Below are 27,902 nucleotides of genomic sequence, written 5' to 3' on the forward strand. Positions count from 1 at the left end.
TACCGGCAGTTGCGCCCGTTGCGCCCCCACCCCTCCTTTATTTCCAAAGCGAAAAAATATGGCTCCAAATGGCAGTTTTTGGACTGTAAAATGTCAAAATTTCCAAGCTCGCTCTCTTTGCTCGCTCGCATTTAATTATTATGCCATTCACCTGATGTTGCTGCCAGTAATTGCCAGCAGTTGCGCCCGGTGCGCCCCCCTTAATTTACAAAGCAAAAAATATGGCTACAAACGGCAGTTTTGGAACTGTTTAATGTCAAATTTTTCAAGCTCGCTCGCTCCGCTCGCTCGCATGTAGTCGTGATGCCATTCTCCTGATATCGCTGCCAGTAATTTGTCGTTTCACACCGTCATTCCATAATCCATTTATAAGGGGTACAACCCTCTCCGGCACTTCCACACCCTCCCCCCACCCTTGCTCGCTCCCTCGCATACTAACCCCCCCCCCCCCCCCCCAAAAAAAAAAAAAAAAAAAAAAATGAAATCCTAGCTACCGGCGCGCCGGTGCCCTTTCCCCGCTTGGTTTCCCTCAAAAAACAGTAAAAGTCTAGGGATTGAGAGCTTCCTATATTCCAAATGTCTGTCAAAAAAATCTCGTAAACATTTAGTGTCAAAACGCACCCTCCTTGAAAAAAAGCTGGTGACGCCCCTGGTATCGCGTACCGAGTTTCGAGTTTCGCGTTACAAAGTGAAATTTCACATTCTAATTTAAGATTTCCAGAAGCGGATAATTTGTAATTGTAAAGCCTGTGATAACTGGGGAGTCTGCGCCATCTTCTTTGTCACTTAATAAAATTCAAGCTTTACGGCAACAGCTCGACAGTCTTGACATTAAGTGGCAGCTTCACGGCAATATAGCCGTGCCAAATTTGTGACTAAATATTGTGTGAAGAGTGTTAAAAAAAAGGATATATAGGAGAATTCCATTATAATGAGATCGTTTGGTCCGGTTAATCTAATCCATTATATACGGACCCTCGTTGTATCCCAACACTGTTAATTGGAATATACACTACAAAAGTTCAGATGCAAGTTTCTTCACTTTGTCTCCCTCCACAAATTAAATTTGTTAAGATCGCAACTGCTGATCTGTAGATTAACAAACATGTCGGAAAAAAGGAACCAGCGGGACTCGAACCTGTCATCTACTGACACAAAGTGAAGAAACTTGCATCTGAACCTTCACCCCTCTGAATAATGTCTTCCTTTCATTTAATACGCCTTGTCCGCCTTGGACTACTTAACATAACAATGTCGGAATTTCGGAGCTTGGGTATTTGTTCCATGTTCATCGTGTCACTGCCGGTGTCACAGTCGATCCGTTCCGGGTTCCGGGGGAACCGATACTGGCCGAATCCACTCGATTAGTTCCGCGGAACGAATATACCGCACAATAGGCAGTACGCAGAAACGTTCCGCAACCGCCGATCTTATCCGGGTTGTGCGAGTAGGCCTCATTAAAAACAAAATAATATCTGTTTATTGTGGATGCCTATACCAAACCTAAAAAATCTAAGCAAGCTATTTCTTCATTTTAAAAATGATATTAAGGACAAACCTATTTTTACGTTCTGATAATTTCCCTTTAAATGAATCATATTATAGCCTCGTACAAGTGGCGCGAAGAAATGTATTACTGTAGGGCCTATACGACAATGTATTTAAATAGCTAAATAGCATGCACAAAACGTACGAGTCGATCATCTGGAGCCATTGCACAGACAGTGTGGTGCGATTAGCCTTTATTTATAGACAAAACTTCAAAGAATAGTTCATTCATTCATTCATTCATTCATTTTATTTTGTCACGGTACCGGGCTCAGCCGGAGGCTGTTTTTCAGCCAGTCCGTGAATTAAAAATACACGTTACACAATGAATTGTACAATACAAAAGTTACATAACTGAAAATGAGTAAGAAAACAAAAAAAAAATAAAACAAAACAAAACAAATCAGCATAGCAAAAGTTTACAAATGACATGAGGTAACATGAGGTAACAAAAGTACAAAACTTAAAACCTACAAATATGTACAAAACAAACTTATCAAAAATCATACAAAATTTAAGATAATTGTCATAGTAAAATACACAAACGAAATCAGCTAATTGCAGACTGATCCCCCCCCCGCCCACATTCAACGAAAGAGCATGATAATACTATAGTTATAGGTCCTACATTTATAAGAGACTGCTTGAAGTGGGAAAGAAGAGAGAGGGAGGTTTTGCTGGTAGGGTACAGCGTGGAATTTATGTTTTGTTTTCAGTGAGCTTTGTTCTGATAAGAAAATGATTGTTCAGCTGTAGTTCAAAATAAAAAAGAATGTTGGTCTAATAGTCTGCAAACAAATTGTTAATGTGTATGCAGGAGACTAAAATGGAGCTATGCATGTGGATTTCATTTCATTTATTTATTTTATTCTCATTTTTCTTTCAACAAAACATAACACAAAGTAAATCAAAAATGCAATCATAAGAAAATATACCTTACAAAGTATGACATTCAATGGTAATTAACAAACTAATAAAGATATGCACACATACTGGAATTACAAAGCTATGTTTGCAGGGTAAAAATGAGAACTAAGAGGTCCACTAAAAAGCATTGCTTGTAGATTTTAGACCACTCTAAAATATCTTCAAAAATACTTATTATAATTACAAGTACGTAATGCATAATTCAACAAAAAATAAGACAAAATGAAACAAACAACAGAGACACAACAACATGACATGACTAAACTGAGGGGAATATGCGAATGAAAGGATTAGAGCAAAAACAAAATCAAAGAAGGAGAGAAAGAGAGAGAGAGAGAGAGAATGCCTACAAGCTGAAGAGAATAAACGGAAGAGGAGATTTATTGATTGTATACTTAAATTGTCCACTCTGGAAATTCTTTATACATTGGATATCGCAACAAAATAAACATTCAATACATCACAGGTACACCACAATAAGACATGTCATAGAGTACAAAATGAAACTCACTCACATTAACATACAGTAACGTATGCACCATAATAACATAATACATTAACCCGACATTTACAACTACATGTATACAAAAACTATTAATATACAGCTGTATTTCACTTTCATATAATTATTCCACTCATAAATATATTTGATAATATCCTTTCATACATCATCAATATACACCAAACAATTATATCACCTACATATCCCAATATATTTGTATAATTCGCTCCAAAAAAAACCCCATATATATATATATATATATATATATATATATATATATATATTATCATTACCATGGCAGCGCCTTATCAAAATAACACCAAATGTGTCTTGCATGTACACCTGTAAACCATTATATGTTAATTTACAGATCAGCAGTTGCGATCTTAACAAATTTAATTTGTAGAGGGAAACATAGTGAAGAAACTTGCATCTGAACCTTCACCCCTCTGAATAATGTCTTTCGTATAAATACAAAAGTTATTAACATGCTCTGGTACGAGTATAGGTTACGTGTATAAGGATAGTCGGATAATATGACGCAATATTGATTAAAAAAAAGAACAGGTAGGCCTATATGCGACAAGAAAGCACTAAAAGTATTTTCACGAAAAAAAAAAGAAAGGTTATTATCGACTCTTGTTGTCGAATGTTTTAGATTAAAGTACTTTGACAATGCTGTAATCATGTCGCAGATTGGACTTGCCTTTACGAATCTTAGTGAATCTTCACGATATAATGTACATCATTGTCTTAATCACAATCATACTGTACAACATAGTGCTGTAGGCGCAGAAGGACCTATATACCAATAATAGAAAATATGAAGCAAAAGACACAGTGTATACAACAGTGTCTGTGATTGCTACTGTATATGCCTTGACCGCCGTACAGGCTGTACGCGTTTTAAAAGAAATAAGACGAAAGAAAGAGAAGAGGATCGAAAAATAATAATAATAAGAAAAAAAAAAGAAAAGAACTGGTATATGGAGCTGCTTCGCACTATCAACGCTGTGTATGGCAAAACTTACGTTGCTGGAAATGTGACTGAAAGTGTCCAAAAATTACCTTTCTGTATCAAGTCAATTCGTACATATTATTTTGCAATGTATATCCAATGATTTGTCCTTCCAAATTGTTTTAAAGTTGAATAGGTAAATTAAACACCTTGTATTATGTATCTCCTTCTAGTGCTGAAAAAAAATAATTTGATTGAATTTTGTGTATTGTGAAAGCATGTCAAGAGGAAGGAGAAAAAAGATATTTAAAACAAAAAAGGTATGCCGGTGTACAATTTTTGATGTCTATGTATATGGGAAACTCTATTCCTTCATTTCGTTGATTAGGAGGTAAACAACGATTGTTTGAGTATTCAAAGCGATAATGATAATCATTACAACATTAATTATAGTGTTATTAAGGATGAAATGATGATTACGATTGATAATGGCAATGGTTAGACTTAGATCATGATCATAACTATTCCTGATGATCGTGATAAGATAAGGAGTACTTCTGTTCGTTGTTTTCATAAAAGTATCAAAGGACCTATTTGAATGATATACTTGATTATGAAGATGCGCATACTTTGTGTGTGTGTGTGCGCGCGCGCGCGCGTGTGTGTGTGTGTCTTTCTTGTAGATGTGGCAGATTTGCCAATCAGTACAATTACAAAAAAGTCACTGAAGGGAAAAAACTTGTCTGAATTCTGCAGGGCAGGAATAATGTTACCACCTTTAAAGTCAGCAGTACCAGAAAATCAAGTTTGATTTCTAAATGGTGGCATCCTATGAATGGAATTGAAGAAAGAGGACTAGTATTAAACGAGATGATAATTACAGAAGTCATACAACAGCTGTCAGCTCACGAACGAACTTTTAGGAAAATATAATACAAAGAGCTTGTATTGCACTTGTTCACTGTGATTTGTAGGTAGCCCGTGAAAACTTTGCCCAACTTAATGAGCCTTGTGACCTACTTCTAACACAAAGATATAGTCTAGCAACTGTTTTGTTAAAGGGAAAAATTCAGTCCGAATATGTGTTGGTTTTATAAGAAAGAGTAAAATATTACGAGTTCACTAAATTTTGTTTGAAATCGAGTGAAAAATAAGGAAGTTATGACAATTAAATTGAAGTTTCGCTAGTTTTTCAGGAAACAGTTCTTGAACGGTCAATATGATAGGCAAATGGCAAAGTAACCTTGGCATTCCCTCACAAATAGCCATATAATGATTGTACATACAATTTTGACATTTCCAGTTTTTCATTCAAACTCAATTATGTACAAGGCTCAAATCCCGGTATCTCTAAACTGATCACTATTCTGAAGTTATTTAACCAGGAATAACATCATGTTTCAGACTTCATTGACAGAAACATTGAATTTTCGTCTTTTTTTTTTGCACACGATCAATGGAAAATTGTGAGGCTATGACATGGTTAGCTCATTGCACTCATTTGCATATTCATATCCAATGTACAAGAACTGTTTTGCAGAAATTAGCAAAACTTCAAAAAATGTCATAACTTCCTTATTTTTCAAATTCAGTCAAATTTGTACCGTTGAACTCTTAAGACTTTTTTTTTTGTCAGACTGACTTATATTTGGACTGGATTTCCCCTTTAAGAATTTGAATGCACTTTTTGTTTCTTTACTATAATTGTATACGAGCCGGCGACTTGTTGCAACAGCAGGGCCCTGTTGCCATGGTTGCATAAAAATTGAGATCAAAAAGTCTCTTCCCACCTCCCTGATTCATGCATACATACATGATATGCACATATAAAATATTATATTTAGATATACATACATACATGCTTCCACACGCATATACACACATTAACAAACAGGGGTGACGCTATACGTTTTTCAAAATAAGGGGAGTTGACTCCCAGTGTGGGAATAAGGATGTCGATTTGTTTTCAGGAAGAGAGGGGGGGGGGGGGGCATTTTGCTCCGAAATCGGCTGATAAGCAAAACAAAAGTAACAAAAAAAAACCCAACAAAAACAAAAACAAAACAAAACAACAAAATAAAACAAAACAAAATAAAAAGTCTTTACATGGCTGACACTTTCCTCCCAAAATATTCTGATAAAAACAAAAACAAACAAACAATAAATCAAACTATCAAACAAAAAGCAAAAAGAAAATAATAATAAAGGTCTTTATAGTTTTTGCTTCTATACATTTCTTACCAACATCGCCTCAGAAGTAGCAAAAACAAAGCACAAAACAAGTCAGACCCAATGTTTTCTACAGAAAGTGCGTGTGTCTGTGTGTGTGTCTGTGTGTGTGGGTGTGTGGAGGGGGGGGGGGCGTCAGACCCTATCTTTTGCAAAAATAAAAGTGCCCCCTCCCCGCTTGCACCGGCCTTTATACATGCACACAGACATACTAACATGCATCTGATATATTACAGCATACATATGCCCCCGTCAAACCTGTCTATAGCGGCCACCCAAAGGTGACCATTATAGACAGGTGGCCGATGTCAACAGGTTCTCTAGGGTGTTTTTTCTCTCCAAGGGAAATATAGTTAGTGATCGTATACGGCAGCAGGTGGTCGCTCCAGACAGGTGCTCGCTAAGACAGGTTTGACAGTATGTACTGGATCTGAACGTGAACGTTGTGAATGCCAAAAAAAAAAAAAAAAAAAAAAAAAAAAAAATAGGTGACGCTTTGATAGAGGCTACCAAGTATCGCTTAGGAGGTAAGGCACATACAGGCACTTTACGCCACTGTCCCCATGTGCAATACTTGCTGTATGGTGTGTATGGTGCATGCATGCATGCAGTCGGCGAATCCAATACATACAGCTGTATCATAGTTGGAGACAGTCTCGAAGAAGGGAAAGGGATCAACCGGTGCAATGGTTCTCATAAGGGAATTGTAAGTTTCTAGCCCAATATCCTTATTATTTCGTCTTAACAAAGGCATCTCACCATATCACATTTCTTGCAAAGTCTATGGTCTTGGGGAAAGTACCATGTAGTTAGGCGAACACACCCGACTTTCGTGACGATCGGATGTTGTATCCGCGCAGCAGCTATGCACATAGCCGCCGGTGCGGTGTGCATTGCCAATCATTATTGTCAATGACCGGCCGGTGTGCACATCGTCATTCGGACATTGACAGAAAGAAATGGGTCAAAACCGTGATATAGCGATCTGGGGCCCGTTTCATAAAACTTGTCATCAGTAACAAGTTGTCATAGATGTGACAAACTACTGAAATCCTTGCATCTGATAGGCCGAGAGCAAATTTGTCATAGATTTCTAATTAGAAATATGGCAGTTGTCACTGATGACAAGTTTTATGAAACAGGCCCCGGCCGGGGACTGTTGTTGTTGTATGGCATTCTCAATGTCAATGACATAGGCCTAGAGGACCTAGTATAGTAGTAAATGTCAAATGAGGAATGAATGGCCATGGCATGGGGCGGGAAACGTCTGAAAATGATCGTGATCATCGACCAAAATTTATGGCAATCTGAGTTGTAGCGTTAGAGAGTACAGTAGAGGTTTTAGTGGGCCATCATTGCATTGTTGGTCTAGATCAACACAGTTTTAACCAAAAGAACAATGAATATCAGTTTATTATTGAAAAGGCAGTGTGTACAACCACACGTGTGTGTCTTTACCATCCAGCCACACGAGTGTGGTTGTAGCCATGGCCCGAGTCGCTGGATACAGCCACACTTGTGTGCCATGTACCGGTAGGGTTGGGGGTACTAGAGTAACTGCGTCAGTAAGCGGCCGTGCAGCCGTTCGCGGCAGGTACAACATACACGGTAATATACCGCTAAACACAGCATTGCACTGTTACTATGCACACTACACATACTAACACACTAGCAATCGACAAAAACCAACCGATAAAAAGGGCACAATCTCTGACAAAAGTGAAATTTTCTCACCTAAATGACAACATATCGCATCCAAAATGAAATTTTCGGTACTTCTTAACATAACAATTTAGAAATAATGGTCCAAGAAACTTGATTTTTTGTCGTTTTCCCGATGCTCATGGATTTTGAAAACATATCCTCACATAAAATAGAACTTTCGCGAGCCGATGTGGGCCGCCATTTTTGTTCGGAAAGTGGATGTTCCATCGAAAAAATTCAGAAAAACACGAGAAAGACATCAACAACACCGCCAGAATTGCGATCTTGTTTGCGGCCAATGCATGTGCGCCCGCTATTTTCACGTGCTTTCGCAATGGGAATTGGCGCTTACGCAATGTTCGCGAGACATGTGAAGGCGATCAGCTAAAGATCGCGGAGCACGCACGTATTGCATAGGGATTGTACATTGTGCCGCAAGCAGAAATACTACGTCACATATCGCCCTTATCGGCGAAAATTGTGCCGGGTTTTGCCCTGGTAAATCATGAAAACTGCGTTGGTCAATGGTAAATTTCTTTTATGAAAACAATTGCGTTAATGAATAATTTTGTCTATGATATATGAAATGGTTGAAAATAATTTGCCTGATTTGTTTACAAGTTGGTAAAACCCTTAACAATGCTTAAACTGCCGCAAACGGGATATTTTACTCTATCGTCACCCTAAGGATCTGTAGCCTGTTTATGACACAAATCCGCCTAATTCTTACCTCAAATATGCCATAAATCGTTGATTATGAATCTCCGTTTTAAAATAGCGCAATTTTAGTGCGTGCGTTCCGTTTTCTTCGCGCAGCTAAAAAGGGTACCTTGCGATCGGCACCCCCTCCCCTCCATAGGTGATACACGTGAATTTCACAGCATAGGTAATACACGTGAATTTCACAGGCCATAGGTAATACACGTGAATTTCACAGCCATGCGTCGTTACTGAGCGGATGTGTAAGTTTTAGCTTGGTTTGTTTGAGTTTGATTTTCGTTTCTTCGTTTTTATTGTCTGTATAGCTAATGACACTTAATCCCGCGCGTACCTTTTCGTTCTATACGCAAACAGCCATGATACGCAGGGTGCCGATGGGAAGGTGCCCTGCCGATAGGTGGTGCCCCAACCATACATAATATCCACACACGGCGAGAAGCTTTATACATTGCGTAGCGGCGGGGAACACGCTGTGTGTGGGCACATCAACACGCGATATGATGTACCACTGCAAAGCGATGAACCTACCTCCTAGATTAATTTTATTTAATATTATCTCACCATCTAGACATTTCATTTTAAACTTTATTCTCATTTTCTTTATTTGATAAGATGAATTTAAAATCAATTGCGCACCTAGCGTACACAGGCAGCCGGCGCGCGGGTCCCTGCTGGGGCGGGTGGCGGCACACCGCGCTGGCTAGGCTACTGCTGCAGCTTCGCTAAGCAATCGCTAGCACCCAAAGCCACGATGGTTAGGGCCTAACACCTGCAGTCTAGCGATGTTAAACCAAAGTCCCCCAATTTAGCGGCAGTTGTAACTTTGGCCACCGTATCAAGCACACACGATTAGAACGGATTGTGTGGTGTTCATAATTATGCTTGATAAGCACGGCGATCAGCTTCTTCGTGTGTGTGGATACCGTATGTACACTGTACATTACACACGAGTGTGGCTGTATTCAGCGACTCGGGCCATGGCTACAACCACACTCGTGTGGCTGGATGGTAAAGGCACACGCGTGTGGTTATATACACAGCCTATTGAAAACTTGGATTAGAGTTTAGAGTAGGGTCTAACGTTGGACTAACTGCGACCAGCAGCCCCATAGGCATAGCGTAATGGGGCTGCGGACTGCAGCTAGGCTCATTCAATGGAAATCAAAAAATGTTTGATGTCAATGCAGACTATGTTCTTCAAAAGAACTCTCATTGCAAAATAAAAAACCACAAAATCGTACCTTGTGCCTTGGAACTTCAAAATATGATTTTAATCAGTAAAAACTGACCCCGAAATTCGATTACAGTATGCAAGAAATTATGTGTTGATTTTTTGACCACAAACCACTGCCGATATCGCGCGATAGCTGTGACATGTGATCGAACCTTGTGCGTGTCCGTATTTTTAAATGTGCGCTCTGAAATCTACGTCGTCTGCTACATCACCGCTCAGCGCCTGCTAGTGACGGGTGCGCGTCCACGGCATCAGGGAGTCCCGTTTCACACAAGGCATCGCCTGAAGTACTGGCTGGCAGACTATGCTGTACTCGTTTATTTGCATGGTGGCCTAGCGGCGCGGCGTTCGGCGTCATGCGATGCGTATGTCAAAGTCAAATCGCTCATTACCAATATGCGTGCATGTGTCAACGGCTACCCATGGAGGTGGAAGGAATTTCTGAATAACTAACGTTAGACTAAGTTAGGTTTTTTTTTTTTTGGGTGGAATTCAACAAATTTAAATTAACGACGATGAACAGGAGGCAAGTTTGTTGCATGGCATTTGTACGTTTGTATGCAAACTTCAACGTATACAACTCCTATAGAGGCACGCACAGGTTTGTTCCTGCGCACGCGCGGAGAAAATGCAACCACACGCAAACTTTGACTCGAGATCGACTGAAAATTGTCTTGCAGTGCCCTACTTCCAGCTGCCACACACCCGTTGCGCTGGCTGGTGCAGCTTAGGTTGTGCATTGAAGAAATCGTTCATCACCTAAGCTTTCCAAAATGTCAAACAAATAATGAAGTTTGCATTTAATATAGGTAAATAGACAAACAAAGACAAAACTTAACGAACTTTTCACTGCAAATTTGGTACGATACGTCATGAATCATCGCAATTTGCGCTGAAATTCCGGCTTTCCGAAGGCAACTGTCACCTTCGCTGGTAAGTGAAAATCCTGTATTTTCGATACATACCGAAAAATGCCTGTTCACACAAAGTGCAAACTAATATCCTTCCACTTTTCCATTGACACATGCACTAAAGATTCGCAGCGATAGCACAACGATCATCCCGCATACAACACGTATGCCTATGGGGATACATTTCGGTGAATTTCGGTGCATATACGCGGGCAAGTGGCAGCTAGGGGCCATTGGCGGTGCCTACTGTAGCATTCAGGGATCATGACAGGTGGTAGTATCACGGACAAATATCAACTTAAAATGAAAAAAATTTCTTCAATATGAAGACTTACCAGTGAAAGTTGAAGTATCGACATCAGGGTTCGTGCAACGTTTGGTTCTGTCTGTCAATAGTCCCTTTCTGTTCGAATTGATGACTTAATGTGACTCGGTCGAGATCAACAGTGACCTCTGCCCACTGTCCAATAATCAAATCAAAACTTCTTCCACTACCCCCTCGCCAACGACGCTCTCACAGCAAACAGTTACACGTGTAAGTTCCAGCTTGTCACCTGCAGAACACAATACAGGTCGTCATCTTTTCTGCCAAGAACCATAAAGGACTGGAACAGCCTTCCAGAGGAAGTAGTGGCTGCTCCAACCCTTGACACATTCATGTCAAGGGTCAGCAAGAAATGAACCATCAACGGGCATTTTTTTTTTAGAATAAGAGAAAAAAAAAAGAAACAAAAATATTGTACAGTGTAAATAGCAGCTTCGAAGGTCAACGCAGGACAGACAGGTCAGGGTTGGTCTGCATCCCTAGTGCCATGATAATCAACCTATTGATTGTGGGCATCTTCGGCAAGACAAGACAAGACAGGAACCTGGAAGAGCTACACTGAATTGACGGCCAGCGCATGCGCACACATCACATGCACACAAATTTCAAATCCATTGACTGGATAAGATGTCTGTGTGCGCATGCACTGGCCATCAATTCATTGTAGCTCTCCCAGGTTCCTGTCGACCCAGTCACATTAAGTCATCAATTCGAACAGAAAGGGACTACTGACAGAACCAAACGTTGCACGAACCCTGTCGTCAATACTTCAACTTCACTGGTAAGTCTTCAAATTAAAGAAATTTTTCGATTTTAAGTTGATTGTCCCCGATCTGTGAGCTTGTGAGGTTCGAGTGTCATTCAGCCCGGCAGTAGTGCCCTTATGATAGGCCCCAGTAAAATATAGACACGGATCATCAAGGATCTACACAATGATCCGGGGAGATCCGGGACAGTTTCAACCTCGATGGAGCGTCGACAAGCGTTGATATGACTGTACACATGGTATCAACACGGCAGCTACACGGATAAGGCCGGAAGAGCGCGGCGTCTACACAGACAAACACGGATTCTGCATGGATCAACATGGCAGCTACATGTCAGCCACACGGATCATCCCAGATTGCTCAGCCAACACGGCAGTCCCTGGGTGACACCAGATGTTTTTGCCTCCAAAAGTTGTCCAAGGATGCCCAAGGCGTCAACACAGATCTCCCCCCGGATCACCCCAGATCAGATCCGAGATGATCCGGCATGTCTATGTGACTGGGGCATTACTTGGCTCTGGCAAGGCACTATCCTCATTGCTAAGTCTTTTGGAGGAAACTATATAAAGCCTTCGGTCCCTTGTGTGCGTAGGAGAGCTAAACCCAACTATGCTTGTAAAAGAACCCATTTCACTTGTCTCGTAAAGAATGGGGTGAAATCCTGGAGAAGTGGTCAAACAAACACACACACACACACACACACACAAACGGCTGATATCTGCGAGTTGTTCAGGATTGAAGGAAGCAGATTACATAGATATACAATCGGAAAAAGGAAAAGAATCTTTAAACAGAAAGAGGAAGCGATGCAATGAGCCTTTTTGCTAATGTGAGGAATGAAATGAAATGATACCAGTCAAAGTAGAGCAACCCGTCATACAAATAATCATTTGATTATGTAGGTTTACTATGATAACATTATCAATCATGTTGTTGCTGCATGCTGCTGCTACATTGTACGATGACATGCTAAATTATAGATTGTTTCATACTTTGAAGTTGGGGTGCTACGTGTAGTTGCCTTGCCACAGTAACTTGGTTGCCATCTCTTGCGTTTTGCTACTCGATTCTTGCAATTATTATCACTAATGACAAATGTCTTGTCTAGATTAGAACTATAGAAAGATAAAAAGACCTGTCATTAATGGTGGCCTTATCCATTCTCAGACTTTGCTGGGGAATAAAATCAAAATATATGAAGAGGATTCCACAAAATTTCACTTTTTAATGAATACATGTACTATAGTAACACTTTTCCTCCTTTATACTGATAGTTAAGGATAATTGTAAGTACATGGGTCTTGTAAATCTGAATACAAATCTCACAATACAGATCCCTCCTGTGTGATTTGCATCAGATTATTGGTACTAATTTCAGCCGAGTGCAACCTTTTAGATACACATGCAAGGAAGTTCACAACACCTGTACTGCCTACTTGTATGAATTATAAAACTTCAAAGTAAATCATCAAACAACCTCTCTTGTAAACCCTGTACCAATCCAGGGACCAACTAGCTATCCTTCATCATTGATTATTGATAGTATAGTGTGAACAAATGTAAGTGCATTGTACATGTACATCACTGTTTATACATTGTAGGCATACACTACACGGTACTTTGTGCACACACAGACTGTATACAGTTTTAGGCATACACTATAAAGAGGAGACACACGTAAATCAATTTTATTTTTGTTTTTGTTTCATTTAAAGCAGATCCTGAAAGTACTTCATGTAAGTACCACCATGTATTACCAGTAGGTAGGGTGGAAGGAAACCTGACTATCAGATCATAGCTGTGTCCTATACATGTGGATGTCATTAACCTGGCTAGATGAATACTGAAACAGCTCTATTGATAACCAGTGGGTACTCTAAAAGTGGATATTTTCGCGTTACTAATTTTGCGCGCTTGGCCGGGTCTGAAGAGTTTCGCGTGTTTTTAATTCCGCGGAATCAAGACATCACGCACAGGCACATATGGCAAGCAAAAATATTCGCGTGCTTTTATTTTCGCGCTAGTTTCTGGTTGCGCGAAAATTTGAACACCACGAAAATTTCCACTTTTACAGTACATGTACTTCTTTTTGCAAACTGTTGATGATGGTTATACATCGTACATACACCATGTACAATTGTAGACAATCATGAATCTTAAAGAAAATACAGAGTACAATTGTACTTCCAGTAGTAGTTCGTATTGTGGGCTAGACTGAGATGGCACATCAAGTTCATGCTTTCACTTTGAATAAATAATAGGACATGTGCGTGTATTTGTACAGCAATATAAAGCAATATAAACAGTATGACCTACAATGTACGTTGCGTGTCGAACCTCTTGCCAAATTTGGGCATATTATACTGTAAAAGAGAAACATTCACACCATGAATTGTATGTGAATTGCCACTGACATTCAATGCATTGTGTAGAAAAAAACAAAACAAGAACAACTTTTTCATACATTTTTCATACTTTCACTTACATGTACAGTGTATCTTGGCTCCTCCCAAAATTTGCAAAATTTCATACCCATGGAAATTTCTTGTCTAAAACAGTAGGCTTTAGTTTCCTGCTCAAGGTCACTGACAGAAGGATCCCCCCCCCCCCGCGTCTTTAGTGATTATAGAAATACAAAGTTCAAGTTCTACCATAGGTGACATGTTATATACAGTATATATTTAGAACAATCTTTGAGAATTTATTATGATGTGTTTACTCACCTGAGTCATGGTTTTGCTAATGGAAATTTTATGCCCAACTGTCATGTTTATTTTGCTGTCATGTAAGTGGCCCTTACGATAGTTAAATGAAAATTTGACACATGGGCTTTAATAGTCCATTGTGCTGGAATGAAATGTAAAATCTTTCTTGCACAATGAACTATGACATGTATAATGTACAAAGGAATGTAGGTTAACCATTTTTTTTTTCTTTTACTGGTACAAAGTGTATGATTAATTATGTTTGTCTGGATATGTGAAATTATGAGGTACAGTGGAAACTCAATGTAAAGAGATCTGATGGTACTGTATAACAAATCACCTGATATAACAAACTAATTTCTCTGGTCCCAATGTAGTTACTTTGTACTTCGTTTGCTTTGTATTGTTCATTGACCACTGAAATAACAAAATGTCTGTTATAAAGAACAAATCGTTCTTGATCCCAAGGATCATGTTGTACTGAGTTTCCACTGTATATGCTTTGTTGTTTTGTTTTGTTTTGTTTTTTTCAGTGTATTCTGTGCAATACACCTGTACATTCATGTGTACACCATGGCAAGTAATCTTTTTCTTTGTTCTTTTGCAGTCGGGTTCTACTCCCAATGACAGTAGAGGAGGTGAGTATGTTATGACTCTTGCTCCATACTTTCATAAAGATTTTATCCGACCCCCAAAATGAATAGGATTCAAAAGAAAGAGAAAAATATTCCATACTAAACGAGACAGAAAAAGAATTGACAAAAATCGGGGATTAAGGAGATATGACATTTTGAAATTTCATATTTGTTTTTGGAAAACGGTTCCAGACTAGTCCTTACTAATATTCAAATGACCGAGTGATGATGTTGTACCCTCACTATATTTCACATGTGTTGCATATGAAATTCAGAAAATTGTTTATTTTTTGGCTAATAAAAGTAAAAGCATGTTCCCATACCAAGATATATCAGTGTTAACATTCATTCTCTTGTATTTTGGGTGGTTTTAAGGCAAGTTTTATATTCATTCAGTTGAAATATGAGATTTTTGTCATTTTTGTATTTGAAATGAATTTATTTGAAAAGAAATTGTGAGAGCATGACATCATCAACTTGCTGATTTAAATATTCATAAGGACTGGTCAAGAAATGTTTTCTGAAAAAAATGTGCAATTTCAAACTGTCATATCTTCCTTATTTCTTATCCGATTTTTGTCATGTTTGTACCGTTCTGTAAGAGATATTTTTCTCTTTCTTTTGAAGTTTATTCATTGTAGGGGTGGATTTCCTCTTTAAAATAACATACACTCCTCTAATTTTCATTCAGTGACTTGAAATCTTTTTCATGGGAGAGGGGAGGGATGGGGGCACAGCATTTTTGTAATGCACCATGTATCATCGTGCAAGAGACACGACTCGATCATAAATGATCACGGTTTTGACGTGAACAAGGAAGGCATGTGCAATAGAGGGCTGCAGTGTTTGCATGTGGATTATACTTGCCATGCACGGAAAGATCGCCAAGTGAGGCATGGTTCTTGAACAATTGATTAGCCATAGGACGCAGAGATTAAAGGTAGCGAGAGGGTTCAAAGTCCACGCCTGGTTGTACTCAAAATGCCCTTTGCCATGATGTCCTTCTCAATTTTTAGTGTTCATTTTGTAATGCTATTTTTTTTATAGTGTTACTTAGCTTCTAGTATTAAAGGGCAGGGGGAAGAGGAAGATGGTATTTTGCAAGTTGCAAGTGATTTGCAACCTGCCGGCTTTCCATCCAGAGGAAATGCTCTACTCGGGTTTCATGCCACAACAAGAGATTTTGGCTCTGTACCGATTGGCTTCTTAGCCTTGGTGGAGAGCTTAAAAGGATCAGTAGAAATCTTGTAATGAAAAATTCAGTCAGATAGAAATTGCCCCAGCAACAGTATGGCTATTAGAATGCAAGTGCCCTAATTCTCGTGGATGCAAACAAAACATATATTTCAGGGAAATCAGACTTATCATTCCTAAAATGTTCTTATTTTTGCTCTTTTTAATATTTATATAATGTATATCAAACCAAGTAAAAAAAAAAACCCAATAACAACCAAAAGTTTACACAGAATTGAAGCATTTTTGGTGTGCATTTAGGTAGAATTAGATATGTGTATGCTTCGAATTTTAGACTTTGTCACATTCTGAACTGGAAATATAAATAACTCATGAAAAATTTTTTGATTCCTCAAGCTGAGTGTTTCACTAATCTTCCTACATTTGGTAATTTTCATAGGGTTTGGGAAACTTTCCCTTTAGATAGTAAGTATTTGAAAATTCTCGTAAAGAAAAAAGTAATTGTAAAAAGAAGTTTAATGCATTTTAAGGAATAACATCACAGGCAACTCTACAATATCTTTGCAACATTTGGCCAGAGTGGTACCGGTACTAGATTGAATGTACACGTGTACATTGTATACCCCCACTGACATAGACAAGTCTTATCTCTGCTGGATATCTCAGTCTTTGGTTTGTTGTGGTGACTGCATTTTGTCTGTGTATGCAAGTGTCTGATAGCGCGACCCAACTGGTACGACTCCTTTTTTCTTTTTTTTATTGATGTAGATTACCTTTGCTCCTACATACAACACACCCCTATTGAGTAGTTACTTTTAGATAGACCCTCGCTTACATCATTACGAGATGATGTATCAGTTACGATTAGCCGATGTAATCAGCAGGAATTTTACTGACCGCTGAAGCGATGGATAAATAAACATGTTACACCCAAAGCAATCAAATGTAATATACTATGGCAGTCAAATACAAGTACAATGTAGACTGTTCATTTTATAAAGTGTTCACAAAGTGCAGTCAAGGTCATTCCTCTGACTCATTTTGTACACACATATCAGATGTATCCTGACCTTTAAGGTACTGTAAAACCAGAAATGTTTTCGGCATGAAATCTTGACAAATTGGAGCAGAAGGCCGTTTCAGGGCAATTGCGTGAATCTTGGCTCTTCGTGAAATTCTCAATAATTTCATGCATGCAAAAATCTGGTTTTTTAGTGATTGCAACAGGTCATAGGGCCATCTTAACCCATTGAGGACGAGTTCTGATTATAAAATTTACAGTACTTGGGCAAGTGTCCTTAGGAATTTATGCTTGTTGTACAATTGTAGCAAAATCAGCTCATCCTTTACAGGTTAATAGTGTAGGATCTACATGTGCAATTTACTATTATGTACACTATGTCTGACATGTACATGTTGTGCCCTGCACTTTTCATCTGTATAAAAAAAAAAAAATCACATTTGCTTAAATGTGATTTGTATGTTGAGTCTGATCAAAAAGAGAAATTTGTACAGGTAGGTCTACATTGTACAGTGTACAATAGTTTTTTAGGTGAATGCATAATCTAACACATTTTGTACAGGGTGAGATGTACGGTATTTGTGTTTGTTTGTGTTTGTGTGTTTGTGTGTGTGTGTGTGTGTGTGGGTTTTCAGTATCAACTCAGTAACGGGTGGCCCAGCCCTCAGTCTGGCCAGACGAGAGAAAGGGAGTGGGGGTGGGAGAAATGTGGGAGGATCTCCAGATATGCATGTGGGCCTGTTGTAATTCATTTGGCAGATATGGGTATATGAAGATATCTGGATTACTCATGAGTGCAGCCTTGAAGTGATTTGAATACAATGTGAGATGTGTTGGCTGTAATCAATGCCAGGACAGAATGTTTGCCTTTGGCTTTGGACTATTTTCCTTACGTTACGGTACTACAGTATGTGCTCATCTTTCACAAATATGGGCATGAATACTGAGTCTGGGTGCAGTGAGCTTCAGGTATTAGTATAGCATTGGATTAATGAAACATACATAATTTAATACCAGCATCGCGATAGGCGCAGTCACTCTGGCAAAAGATCGAGATCTTAGAGATTGCGATCTTAAACTTCTCAATCTTTTGTCAGTATGACCGCACCTTACATGTACGGTATGTTGTTTGCAAAACTGATTCAGCATGCTTCAATCAAGTGTTCATATGAAACTCAGTATTGTGAGAACTTGACTGGTATTATTTCCCAGGTTTATACTGAGTCAGTGGTACATTCTAGTTTGATACTTGGTAGCAAATCAATACATTGCATTGATTGCTGTACAGCTGTGAGATTTGTACCAGGTTCCAATGTGATTCCTCACACACATACAGACATGTACTGTACACACACACACACATACACATAAACTAGCATTACACTGTACATGTACAGTAGTAGTACTAGTACTTGTGGGAGTACCCTGTTGGTTTCTCCCATAGACAAAATACTCCCCAAATGTCATTTTTACCCCCACAGTGCTTGACTAAATAAAGTAAAACATAAAGATGGAACCCCCACAATGTACCCCTTGCTCACCCATGCGTATACACACACACATACTCACACACACATACACGTACGTATACACACTCACACAAAGAGAAAATCAGTTTTAGAAATTTGCTGCTAACCCCGTATTGCAGTCCTCCTGCCTGTAGTGGCCAAAACTGTACACTGTTAGACAAGGAAAATGCACCCTTGTATCAGAGAGGGTACTGTAGCCACACTGTCATACAGTAATGCCTTCTAATATCCAACAGGGCAAATAGGAGAAGTGTGTTTCTACTGTAGGCATTGGGTTCAACATTAATTTACTGACACATTCGATTTGTAATGCATGTTGTATGTATCACTGATAATGTCTATTAAATTTGACATCTTGTATTGTGTTTTAAATGAAATTTAAAGGTCCTGTTTACCTTTGGGAGTAGTGGTTTAAAACATTTTAAAGATCAGGCCTTGAATTACCCGGGAGGCAAAAGGCAATATGCCGCAATGCCCTATCTACTTGCCACAATGCCTCTCTCAAAATTACCCTGCTTGTAAACTGCAACTTTTCCTTGCTGCCCTTAAAAAGTTTTGAGAGAGAGTGCCCCCAAAACCAAAAATTGCCTGTCCCTAAAACTGGCAAAATTCGAGGCCTGAAAGATATCACATTTGATGCATAAGTGTAGGTCTGTTGTATCACAAAACATCCTACCACATACAATTTTCGCAATAAAGCCTAAAATATAAGGAGATATTGCGATCAGTATTTTTCTCAATAAACCATAACTGTAGACGGTTTAGTCTGGAAACATTCTTATTATAACTACAAGTATTGTTCACATTTTGTGTATTTAACAATACTTACAGTAACATCGATTGTACGGATTCAAATTTGTACAGTGGTTGTTTCTATCCCTAACTCACATTTTAGAACTATTTTAAAGCACTAATGCTAGGTTTTTATCTGCAAGTGGTAAATTATGCCTTTAAGTGGGATATGGAAACTTGCATTTTGAATAACACTAACCACAAAGGTACATGTACTGTACAGCTGTAAGACACAACCAGTGATTATGCTAATGTGTACAGTGTACATGTACAGTACTGATTACATACACTCTTGTACTTGTACACTTGTACGTGTACATGTATGTCTACAGCTGTACAAAGGTGTATGTGTTGTCAACTGAAATTCACTTTAAAAAAACCAAACATGATTTTTAGACTAACTGCACCTGTACAAAAAAACGTACTTAAAGGGGCATAGTCCCGGTAGTGTAGATGGCGCTGTTGATAATACTGCCGAAGATTACCGAAGTAGAGCTGTCATCAAGAGTAAAGTGCGTAGGTGTTGCTAAGTAACGTTGCCTTTGTTGTCTTCTCTGCGCATCGCGCAGTCTGTAGTAATGCCAGGGTGCATGCGTATGTGCTTGTTATTATGACATCACAAAAGAAGTTTGCTAAAGCTGTCATCCCCCTCAGCCGAATCATGAGCCGAACTGTGATCGGACCACTGACTACAGTGAATCGGACTTCTTCGGACTCGGGAAAGTGGGCCAAAGCGTAAGCGCCAAAAGAAGTCGATAGCGTAGGTCTCTATAGGAAACTTGCGCCGTGCGCCCGCGTACGCATTTGACTAAAACACGGGGACCATGCACCTTTAAACTAGGTGCATGTACATACATGCTGTATGTACAATACTACATTGTTCGTTGGAAATGGTTTTTAGACTTTGATTTTTAATGCTACAGAATATAATGAAGGTTTGTACTGGTAACTGTTATAGATTCATGTGCCATCCATCTCCTGTGTTGAAACCACATGTGCATGCACATTAGCCATGCAGAATGATATGGCACCTGTTCAAAATGTCAATGCATGCTGTGGTTTTCACAAATGTACCTCAGTGTATAACTGTAATCCTTTTTTTTTCCTGGCTGTAATATAAAAGTATAACTGTAATCCTTTTTTTTTCATGGCTGTAATATAAAACTACCCTTTCTTGAAAACATACAATTTGAATTCTTTTCAGATATACAGTAAATATAAAGTGTATCCCGTTATTCTGTATCTAATGTACAAGGTTTTGGTGAAAGTAAAGTTGTACAATGTACATGTGCCTGTAAGGGCACTAACCAGATTTAAGATATTCTTCAGATTTTATTCATCTGGAATTTAAACATCCAAAAACATTAATGGCAATAAAGTTGCAAATTTTAGCTTTGAGTTGAAACCAAGCATAAAAATGGAACATTAAAATGGGCCTCTTATCCTACAAAGTAAAAAATGTAGTACATTTTACATTTTGTTTCATGATTTCATGTGATTTGTGTTCAAGTCTTTCATGCAAAATGGACACAGCTCTTTACCATTTCAAATATTGACAAACCTGCTGCTGCAGACAGCTGTAAACTGTGTTCACTCAAATCCTTGTACAGTGTAGTGATTTGCAACCTTCTGAAATAATGTATAAATGTACTGTACCAGTATATTTTAGCTAGACTAGTAGACTCTATTTTTGTCTCCTTACATGTACAGGTGTAAAATTGCACCATGCCAACTGTGTGGAATTGAATGGGACTTCCTGCTCTATGGTTCACCGTTATTGAACTTGCATTGCATTGTGATAAAGTTCATCCTGTGTGGTCATTTGATTCTTTGTATTACAATAAAAATAACTGATTTCGATCTCTTTTTCAGAAATTTGTGTTTTTGTAAAAAGTCATTGACTATGCAATCATAGAATACAGGGTGGCCTATTTTGGGGGCACAGAGTAGGCCTTGGGGAAATTCTGAAAGGGTGACGTATGGAACTGCCAGGGAGTTTTTGCCACTGATTAACACTGTGCATGCATGATACAAGTACAGTACATGTACAATTGTACATCCCACCCCAGATTTAAAAAAAAAAATGGAAGAACGAGAAACAGAACTGAGATCTCTTTTTCAGAAATTTGTGTTTCTGTAAAAAGTCATTGACTTGTATAAATGCAATCATAGAATACAAGGTGGCCTATTTTGGGGGCACAGAGTAGGCCTTGGGGAAATTCTGAAAGGGTGACGTATGGAACTGCCAGGGAGTTTTTGCCACTGATTAACACTGTGCATGCATGATACAAGTACAATGTACAATGTACATGATGTGTTTATACACTGTATATTGTTCATTGCGTAGAGAGAAGGCTGACTGATATTGCTGAGTTATTGTGCAATCCCAGCTACACTTTAGATGTGATTCCTTCTTACACCCTTTCCTGTGTTAGAGCCATGAATCGCCACAGACTTTGCATAGTACCCACCACGTTTCAGCAGGCAATCAGTAGAGGGCCCTCTGCATTTGACAGACAAACTGTAGTTGCGGATTTGCCAGTATTAACGATATGCATGCCCTGTGCACCCTCTCGCATACAATGAAGTTGGTCCAAATTGAAAAGGAGCAAAATGAAATGCCTTACTCTTCAAAATGGTTACACATGCCACCATTGATCCCATGCGGCTCTTTCCTACCCTACTACTTTAATACACAGCTTCGTTGTAGCTCCTCTTCTGGAACGTTATTGTCTGTGGAGCAATAATCAATGATTTTCACTAACACTTCATCAAGTACAGTGTAAATTTTCCTACAGTGTACATACATGTATGTGCAAGGTATTACAGGAATGTTATACTCTAGCTACACGTGTATCCACTATTGTAGTTCCTAAAGTGTATCAGAGGACTCATCATTACAACATCAGTGTGTACATACAGTACAATGTACAGTATATCGTATTTTGTACAATGTATAGTGTAAACCAATACATGTACGTACATGTACATGTATAGTTTGTCATGCATGGCCACGATAGCAGATTATTCATTCAGGCTCTTCAGAAAACACACACACACGCACACACACACACGAACACACACACACACACACAAACAGTAAAAAAAACAACAACTTATTAATGAATGCATGTCAAAATATTTTGATGCTCTTGTGCACTCTGTCCAAGTTTAATGTGTGATGCACTGCTTGTTACATGTAATTACAAACCTGAGTAGAGTAGTAATGACTGCTCATAGAATGTACACTGTCATGCATCCATTAGTGACCCTCCATTGCAAGCAAACTGTATTGATTTACACTGTAATTGTCTCAGTAGCCTACTGTGTTATTGATTCATTCCCCTAGTTTTGTTTCACATTTAAATTACTGTACATCCACGCAAGTTTACATTATACAACTGTACCTGATCAAAGGATGCTCTGAAACTTGACATTATGAAGATAGAGATGGTGCAGTATTGCTTTGATTCTTAGTGTTTTTGCAAGTGTTGGTGCAGCTTGCAAATTTGATACAGTAAGTTTGAGTTGACAGTGTGAAGAGATAGTCATGACCTCCTTGGCCATCATTGCTTGGCCAAGCATCTGTCAATTTTCTCATCATACTGTCAAAGTTGGCAATGTGGGCTAATGCTGATTTTAAGCTTTCATTGTGTGTTTCTTGATTTTGTGCATTTGTTTTTGCTGCAGTATAAAATCGGCCAGCTGTACTCTGTAGCAGAAACGAGTAAAGAGGTAACAGGAGGCGGAGATGGGGTGGAAGTTTTGGAGAACAAACCCTACACAAGACAGAAGCGTGGTCCTAGCGGGGAGATGGTAGAAGAGTCTGGGCAATACACCTACAAGAAATATCATTTAGAACAGTAAGTTTAAACATACTGTACACACCATATTTCTTATTTTTTTTTGCACTTTATTTCACAAATTAGAATGTTGCAAGTGATAAATATTCCCAATATGGAGACCCATAGCAGTGGAATTGGAAATTTATAAACATTGTCCTTTGTTCAGAAGCAGAGTTATTGGCATACCACCATCGATTTGATAATCCATCACATTTGATAGGCAGAGTTGTGGTATGTTGTTACTTTGGCATGTGAAGTTGACTTGCAGTGTTGCAAAAATAAACCACTGCACAAAGAAGTAGTTCTTTTTAGTACAAGCAGCCTGTGAAGATAACAGAACTCAGTGAAAGTTTGATCAGTGCAGGACAGGTTGAATAAAATGTCTGACAGTTTTACAATATGACTGTGTAAATGCAGTTTAAAAAATGATGAGATATTCTATATGTTTAGAGGTCAAAATTGCTCATTTGCATTACATGAACATAAATGGCATGGTTATTTTTTTGTGTGTTTACTTTATTTCTTGGTAGACAGACGTAAACAAACATGATTTTTTTCATCCATTTGTAGGATTGTACTTTCTTCTGGTTTGAGGATGTGTGAGAAATCCATTACGCATTCATGTTGATGAGCAAAAGTAGGCACATGTAAAACTTCAGTGTTCCAGGAAGATATATTTTTATTGTGGAAAGAGTGTGGTATCAATGCATCAGTCTTCTTGATCTCTCTTCAGCAAAGTTCCGGGTTTCATCCGGGCCTTGGCCCCCAAAGGATCACTGGAGGTAGATGAGGAGGCCTACAACGCGTACCCCTACTGCTGTACTGTCATCAAGGTAAGGGACGCACCCTTCCATGGATAGCACTGCTGGTAGAGCTATCCATTCTAGTAGAGATATTGTACTTTTCAGAACATTGTCACATGGGACAGCCAGTTCCAGTAAGCCCTTGGCTAAGCTCCAGCCCCCAAACTACCCAGTCCAACATGCATGCCCATATTCAGCCACTCCAATTTATTAGCATTTTCGTTAAACCTACGTTAACAGGAAGGAGCAAACTTTGATGAAAATTGTGTCTTGACACTCATTTTGTGTCAATGGTCACCAAAGTTCAGTTGAAAATTGAAATATCTGGACTCTTTTGCTAGGAATGTGCAAATTGTGAACATTGGTAGGATGATTTCAGTTGAAAGAATAGAGATATGGTAAATAGACAATGTTGAATGTGAGATGTTAACTGTGAGTGGCCAAGCTCAAAGTCAAAGGTCAATGCCCTTTTGCAGAAAAATTGTCACTTTCAGCCAAAGCATTAGCTATGAGTGTTCAGCAATGCTGTGAATAGAAGGATGGAATACAGTTGTAGCTTAAAATTGATGATTGATTGCATGCATTAGTAATGGTCAAATGTTAAGGTGAGTTAAAGATTAGTTTGCTTTTGCAAAAATTGTTACATCCAGTTAGAACTTTATAAACAAGAAAAGTCTAGTAGGATAGAATTAAACAATGAATTAGTTACCTGCAATGGCAGGGGGTTCAAAGGTCAAGGTCAAAGGTGATCCAAATTTGATGGCAAAAAATGCCATTTGTGGCCCTAAATTCTAGTAAGAAAATCTATTAGCTTTGCTGTTTGAAGTAATGGATGGAGATGAAACGGAATTTTGATATATTTTCTTTTTACTGGGAGGGTGGAGATCAATCCACGCTCAACAGTCAAGATTGCTAAACTTCATCAGGTGTAAATGATAACACATGTACTTGTGGCTGACAGAAAGATTGCATGAGATTCAAAAGCATTCCAGTTGACTTTTCAGTAGTGGAATTGCTGTAGTTTATTACCTGATGTAAAGAGTATCATAAGAATGCCCACAGTGCATCTAGTCAACAAGAAGATCAAGGTAGATCAATCTGAACGCTGTATATGTCTCTCTGTATTTCAGAATCCCGGCTACATGAAGGATAAGATGGAACTACGAATTGAAACCTGGCACATACAAGATGATGGCAAGCAAGAAAATGTAAGTATTATCTGCAGAGTACGATGGCATTCTGTTTTTTATGTCTGAATTTAGGCTAAATGTCTGGTTTTTCACATTCAGATGTTCATTATCTTTTAAGTTAAAAAAAACACAAAAAATCTCGTCGTTCTCAAATTATAGCGTTCTCTTGTGGAATTGCGTCAACTTCAGTCATAAAACATGTATGTAATGATGAATGGTGTATGTGTGAATGTCTGTGTGTGTGAGTTTATTTATGGATATGTATCCATGTACTATATGTATCTGTGTGTGTATGTATGTGTGTACCTGTATGATTGTATTGGTGTATATGGCATTTACGTATGAATGTATGTATGTATGTATCTATGTATGTATGTATATATATATGTATGTATCTATTTATGAAACTAAGATTTGTGTTTGTTACAGTCACAAGTCCTTTCTCCGTCTTTTTTTCTAAAGGTCCATCAATTACCTCCAGAGAAGTTGAAGGATAGGGACGTACAGGTGATCGACATAGCCAATGATCACATCTCCTCTTCGGTAAGTGCAAGTATTCTTGTGGTTGGACATCCAGGTATTTATGTGACATGCAGAGTGGCAGCTGGAGTGAAAACAAACCCATGTGGTCAATCGATCCGCGTACTTTTAGATGGAGTTATCTACTTTTCTGCCGTTTGAAATTCCATGGAACCGTCAGATATGGTCCATTCATATTTCTGATAGCCACAAGAAATTTTGTTGATTGACAGATTATGGAAAAGAATGGTGGATCGAGGATTCTGAGCGCTGACAGACCAAGTTTGTGAACGTCGTATCGTGTCGTCTGTATCACCTCGTGGATTTGTACAGTAAATTCACACTCAACTCCGCACATGTGTAATGCCGAGCTGTTTGTTTTCACTCTGGCTTCTGGAAATGACTTGAACCTGACCGTGACCCTGTTTACAGTGCGGGGCCGGGCCGAGCCGCGGCCGAGCCGCAGCCGAGCCCAGCCTCAATTGTGAGGCCGAGCCCCGCAATTTTGTCCGTTTACACTGCCGGGCTCGGCCGCGCTTTTATTTCAAACCTTTCAATAGTTTGTTGTAGTGGCGCTCTGCTTGTTAACAAACGCAATTTGGTATATTCTGGTTTTCAGACCCTTTGCCAACTGGATTGTCGCCGTGTCAAAGACCTTTGCCGAAGGAAAAATCCTTTGCAAGACAAAACCACCTTAAACTATACTAGTTTTTGATGTTGAGGGGGTTAATATCTTGAATAGCGAAATAGTACGAGCAGAGGGTTTGGAAGCCAGACTAAAATTGGCCGCGCATTTGGCTCAGTTTGCGTTTACACTGAGAAAAGGCTGGGCTGGGCCGCAGCCGAGCCGCGGCCGAGACCACCTCCAGAGCAAGGCCAAATGCGAGGCCAATTTTGGCCCCGCATTTGGCCTTTTGCACGTTTACACTGAAGCGGGGCGGGGCCGAGCCGCAGCCGAGCCTCGCACTGTAAAAGGGGTCAAAGAGTATACATGTGATGACTCTGACTGTATGCTCCATCCGTGGCTCTTGAACATCCTTGGTAGCCATCCAAATGAATCGTTGTGTGGATGCTTGGGGATTTTTTTTAGAGATCTTTGGTGGAAACAGTGTTGGAATTTACTTCTTTTCAACCTGACTTGACTTGGCACTATTGCTTGTACTACATCTATTGTTACGTCTTTTATGGAACCCATGATTAAAACAAGGTGCTATTTAAAATGCACTTTTAGTGCCAATGTTTTTTTTTGTGTGTGTAAAGATTGTCTTCCCACTTTCCCTGATGCAAGCCCCCCTCTGGAGAGGCCTTTGAGAAGTCCTGAAAAACTGAATTAGTTTTTGCATCTATGTCTGTGTACAGGGCTCGACACTAACGGTGGCCCGATGGCCCGGGGCCACCAAAAATTAAAGTCGGGCCACCAAATTTCAAAAAAGTTCAAATTTGGTGGCCCGCCTTGGGCCCTCAAAATTTTTTGAAAAGTAGGGGCCTATGTCAATAGATTCGTAACTCGTGACTCATTAAAAAAAAAAACAGGACTTTTAATGTTTTTTATTGTTTGTTTTTTTCGGGCCACCAAATTTTTCTCTTGGGCCACCAAAAATTTGAAATTGATTAAATCAAATTTGATTAGCAATTTGAAAAAATTTGAAAAATATCTTCAATGATATCCTGTACACTTCTATGTAAGAAAACTGCTACACAAAAGTTAGTTTGTGTAGCAGTGGTGTAAAAATGCATAGCAAATTGCGATGCGATACCAGGAAAATTATTCCCTGACATTGTTTCAGTGTTTGAATTTCTGTTCTTAATTCATGTAGGACTTTGCAGTACATAGTCTTATTTAC

General features: G+C 39.0%; 1 protein-coding gene across 1 annotated transcript in view; it reads left to right on the plus strand.

The window, feature by feature from the left end:
• The first annotated feature begins 6,759 nt into the window (after positions 1–6,759).
• Positions 6,760–27,902, plus strand: part of LOC139726275 (phosphatidylinositol transfer protein alpha isoform-like) — a 30,985-nt gene continuing 9,842 nt past the window's right edge. Inside the window, exons 1-6 of the mRNA XM_071637345.1 lie at positions 6,760–6,870; positions 15,138–15,168; positions 23,392–23,564; positions 24,280–24,379; positions 25,480–25,557; positions 26,002–26,082. Of these exons, the coding sequence (XP_071493446.1) occupies positions 6,851–6,870; positions 15,138–15,168; positions 23,392–23,564; positions 24,280–24,379; positions 25,480–25,557; positions 26,002–26,082 (483 nt within the window). The 5' untranslated portion in view covers positions 6,760–6,850. The remainder of the gene's footprint in view (positions 6,871–15,137; positions 15,169–23,391; positions 23,565–24,279; positions 24,380–25,479; positions 25,558–26,001; positions 26,083–27,902) is intronic.

This window comes from Diadema antillarum, unplaced genomic scaffold (assembly GCF_040938485.1).
Source record: "Diadema antillarum isolate AM-2024a unplaced genomic scaffold, OU_Dant_1.0 seq00000082_RagTag, whole genome shotgun sequence".
NCBI lineage: Eukaryota > Metazoa > Echinodermata > Echinoidea > Diadematoida > Diadematidae > Diadema > Diadema antillarum.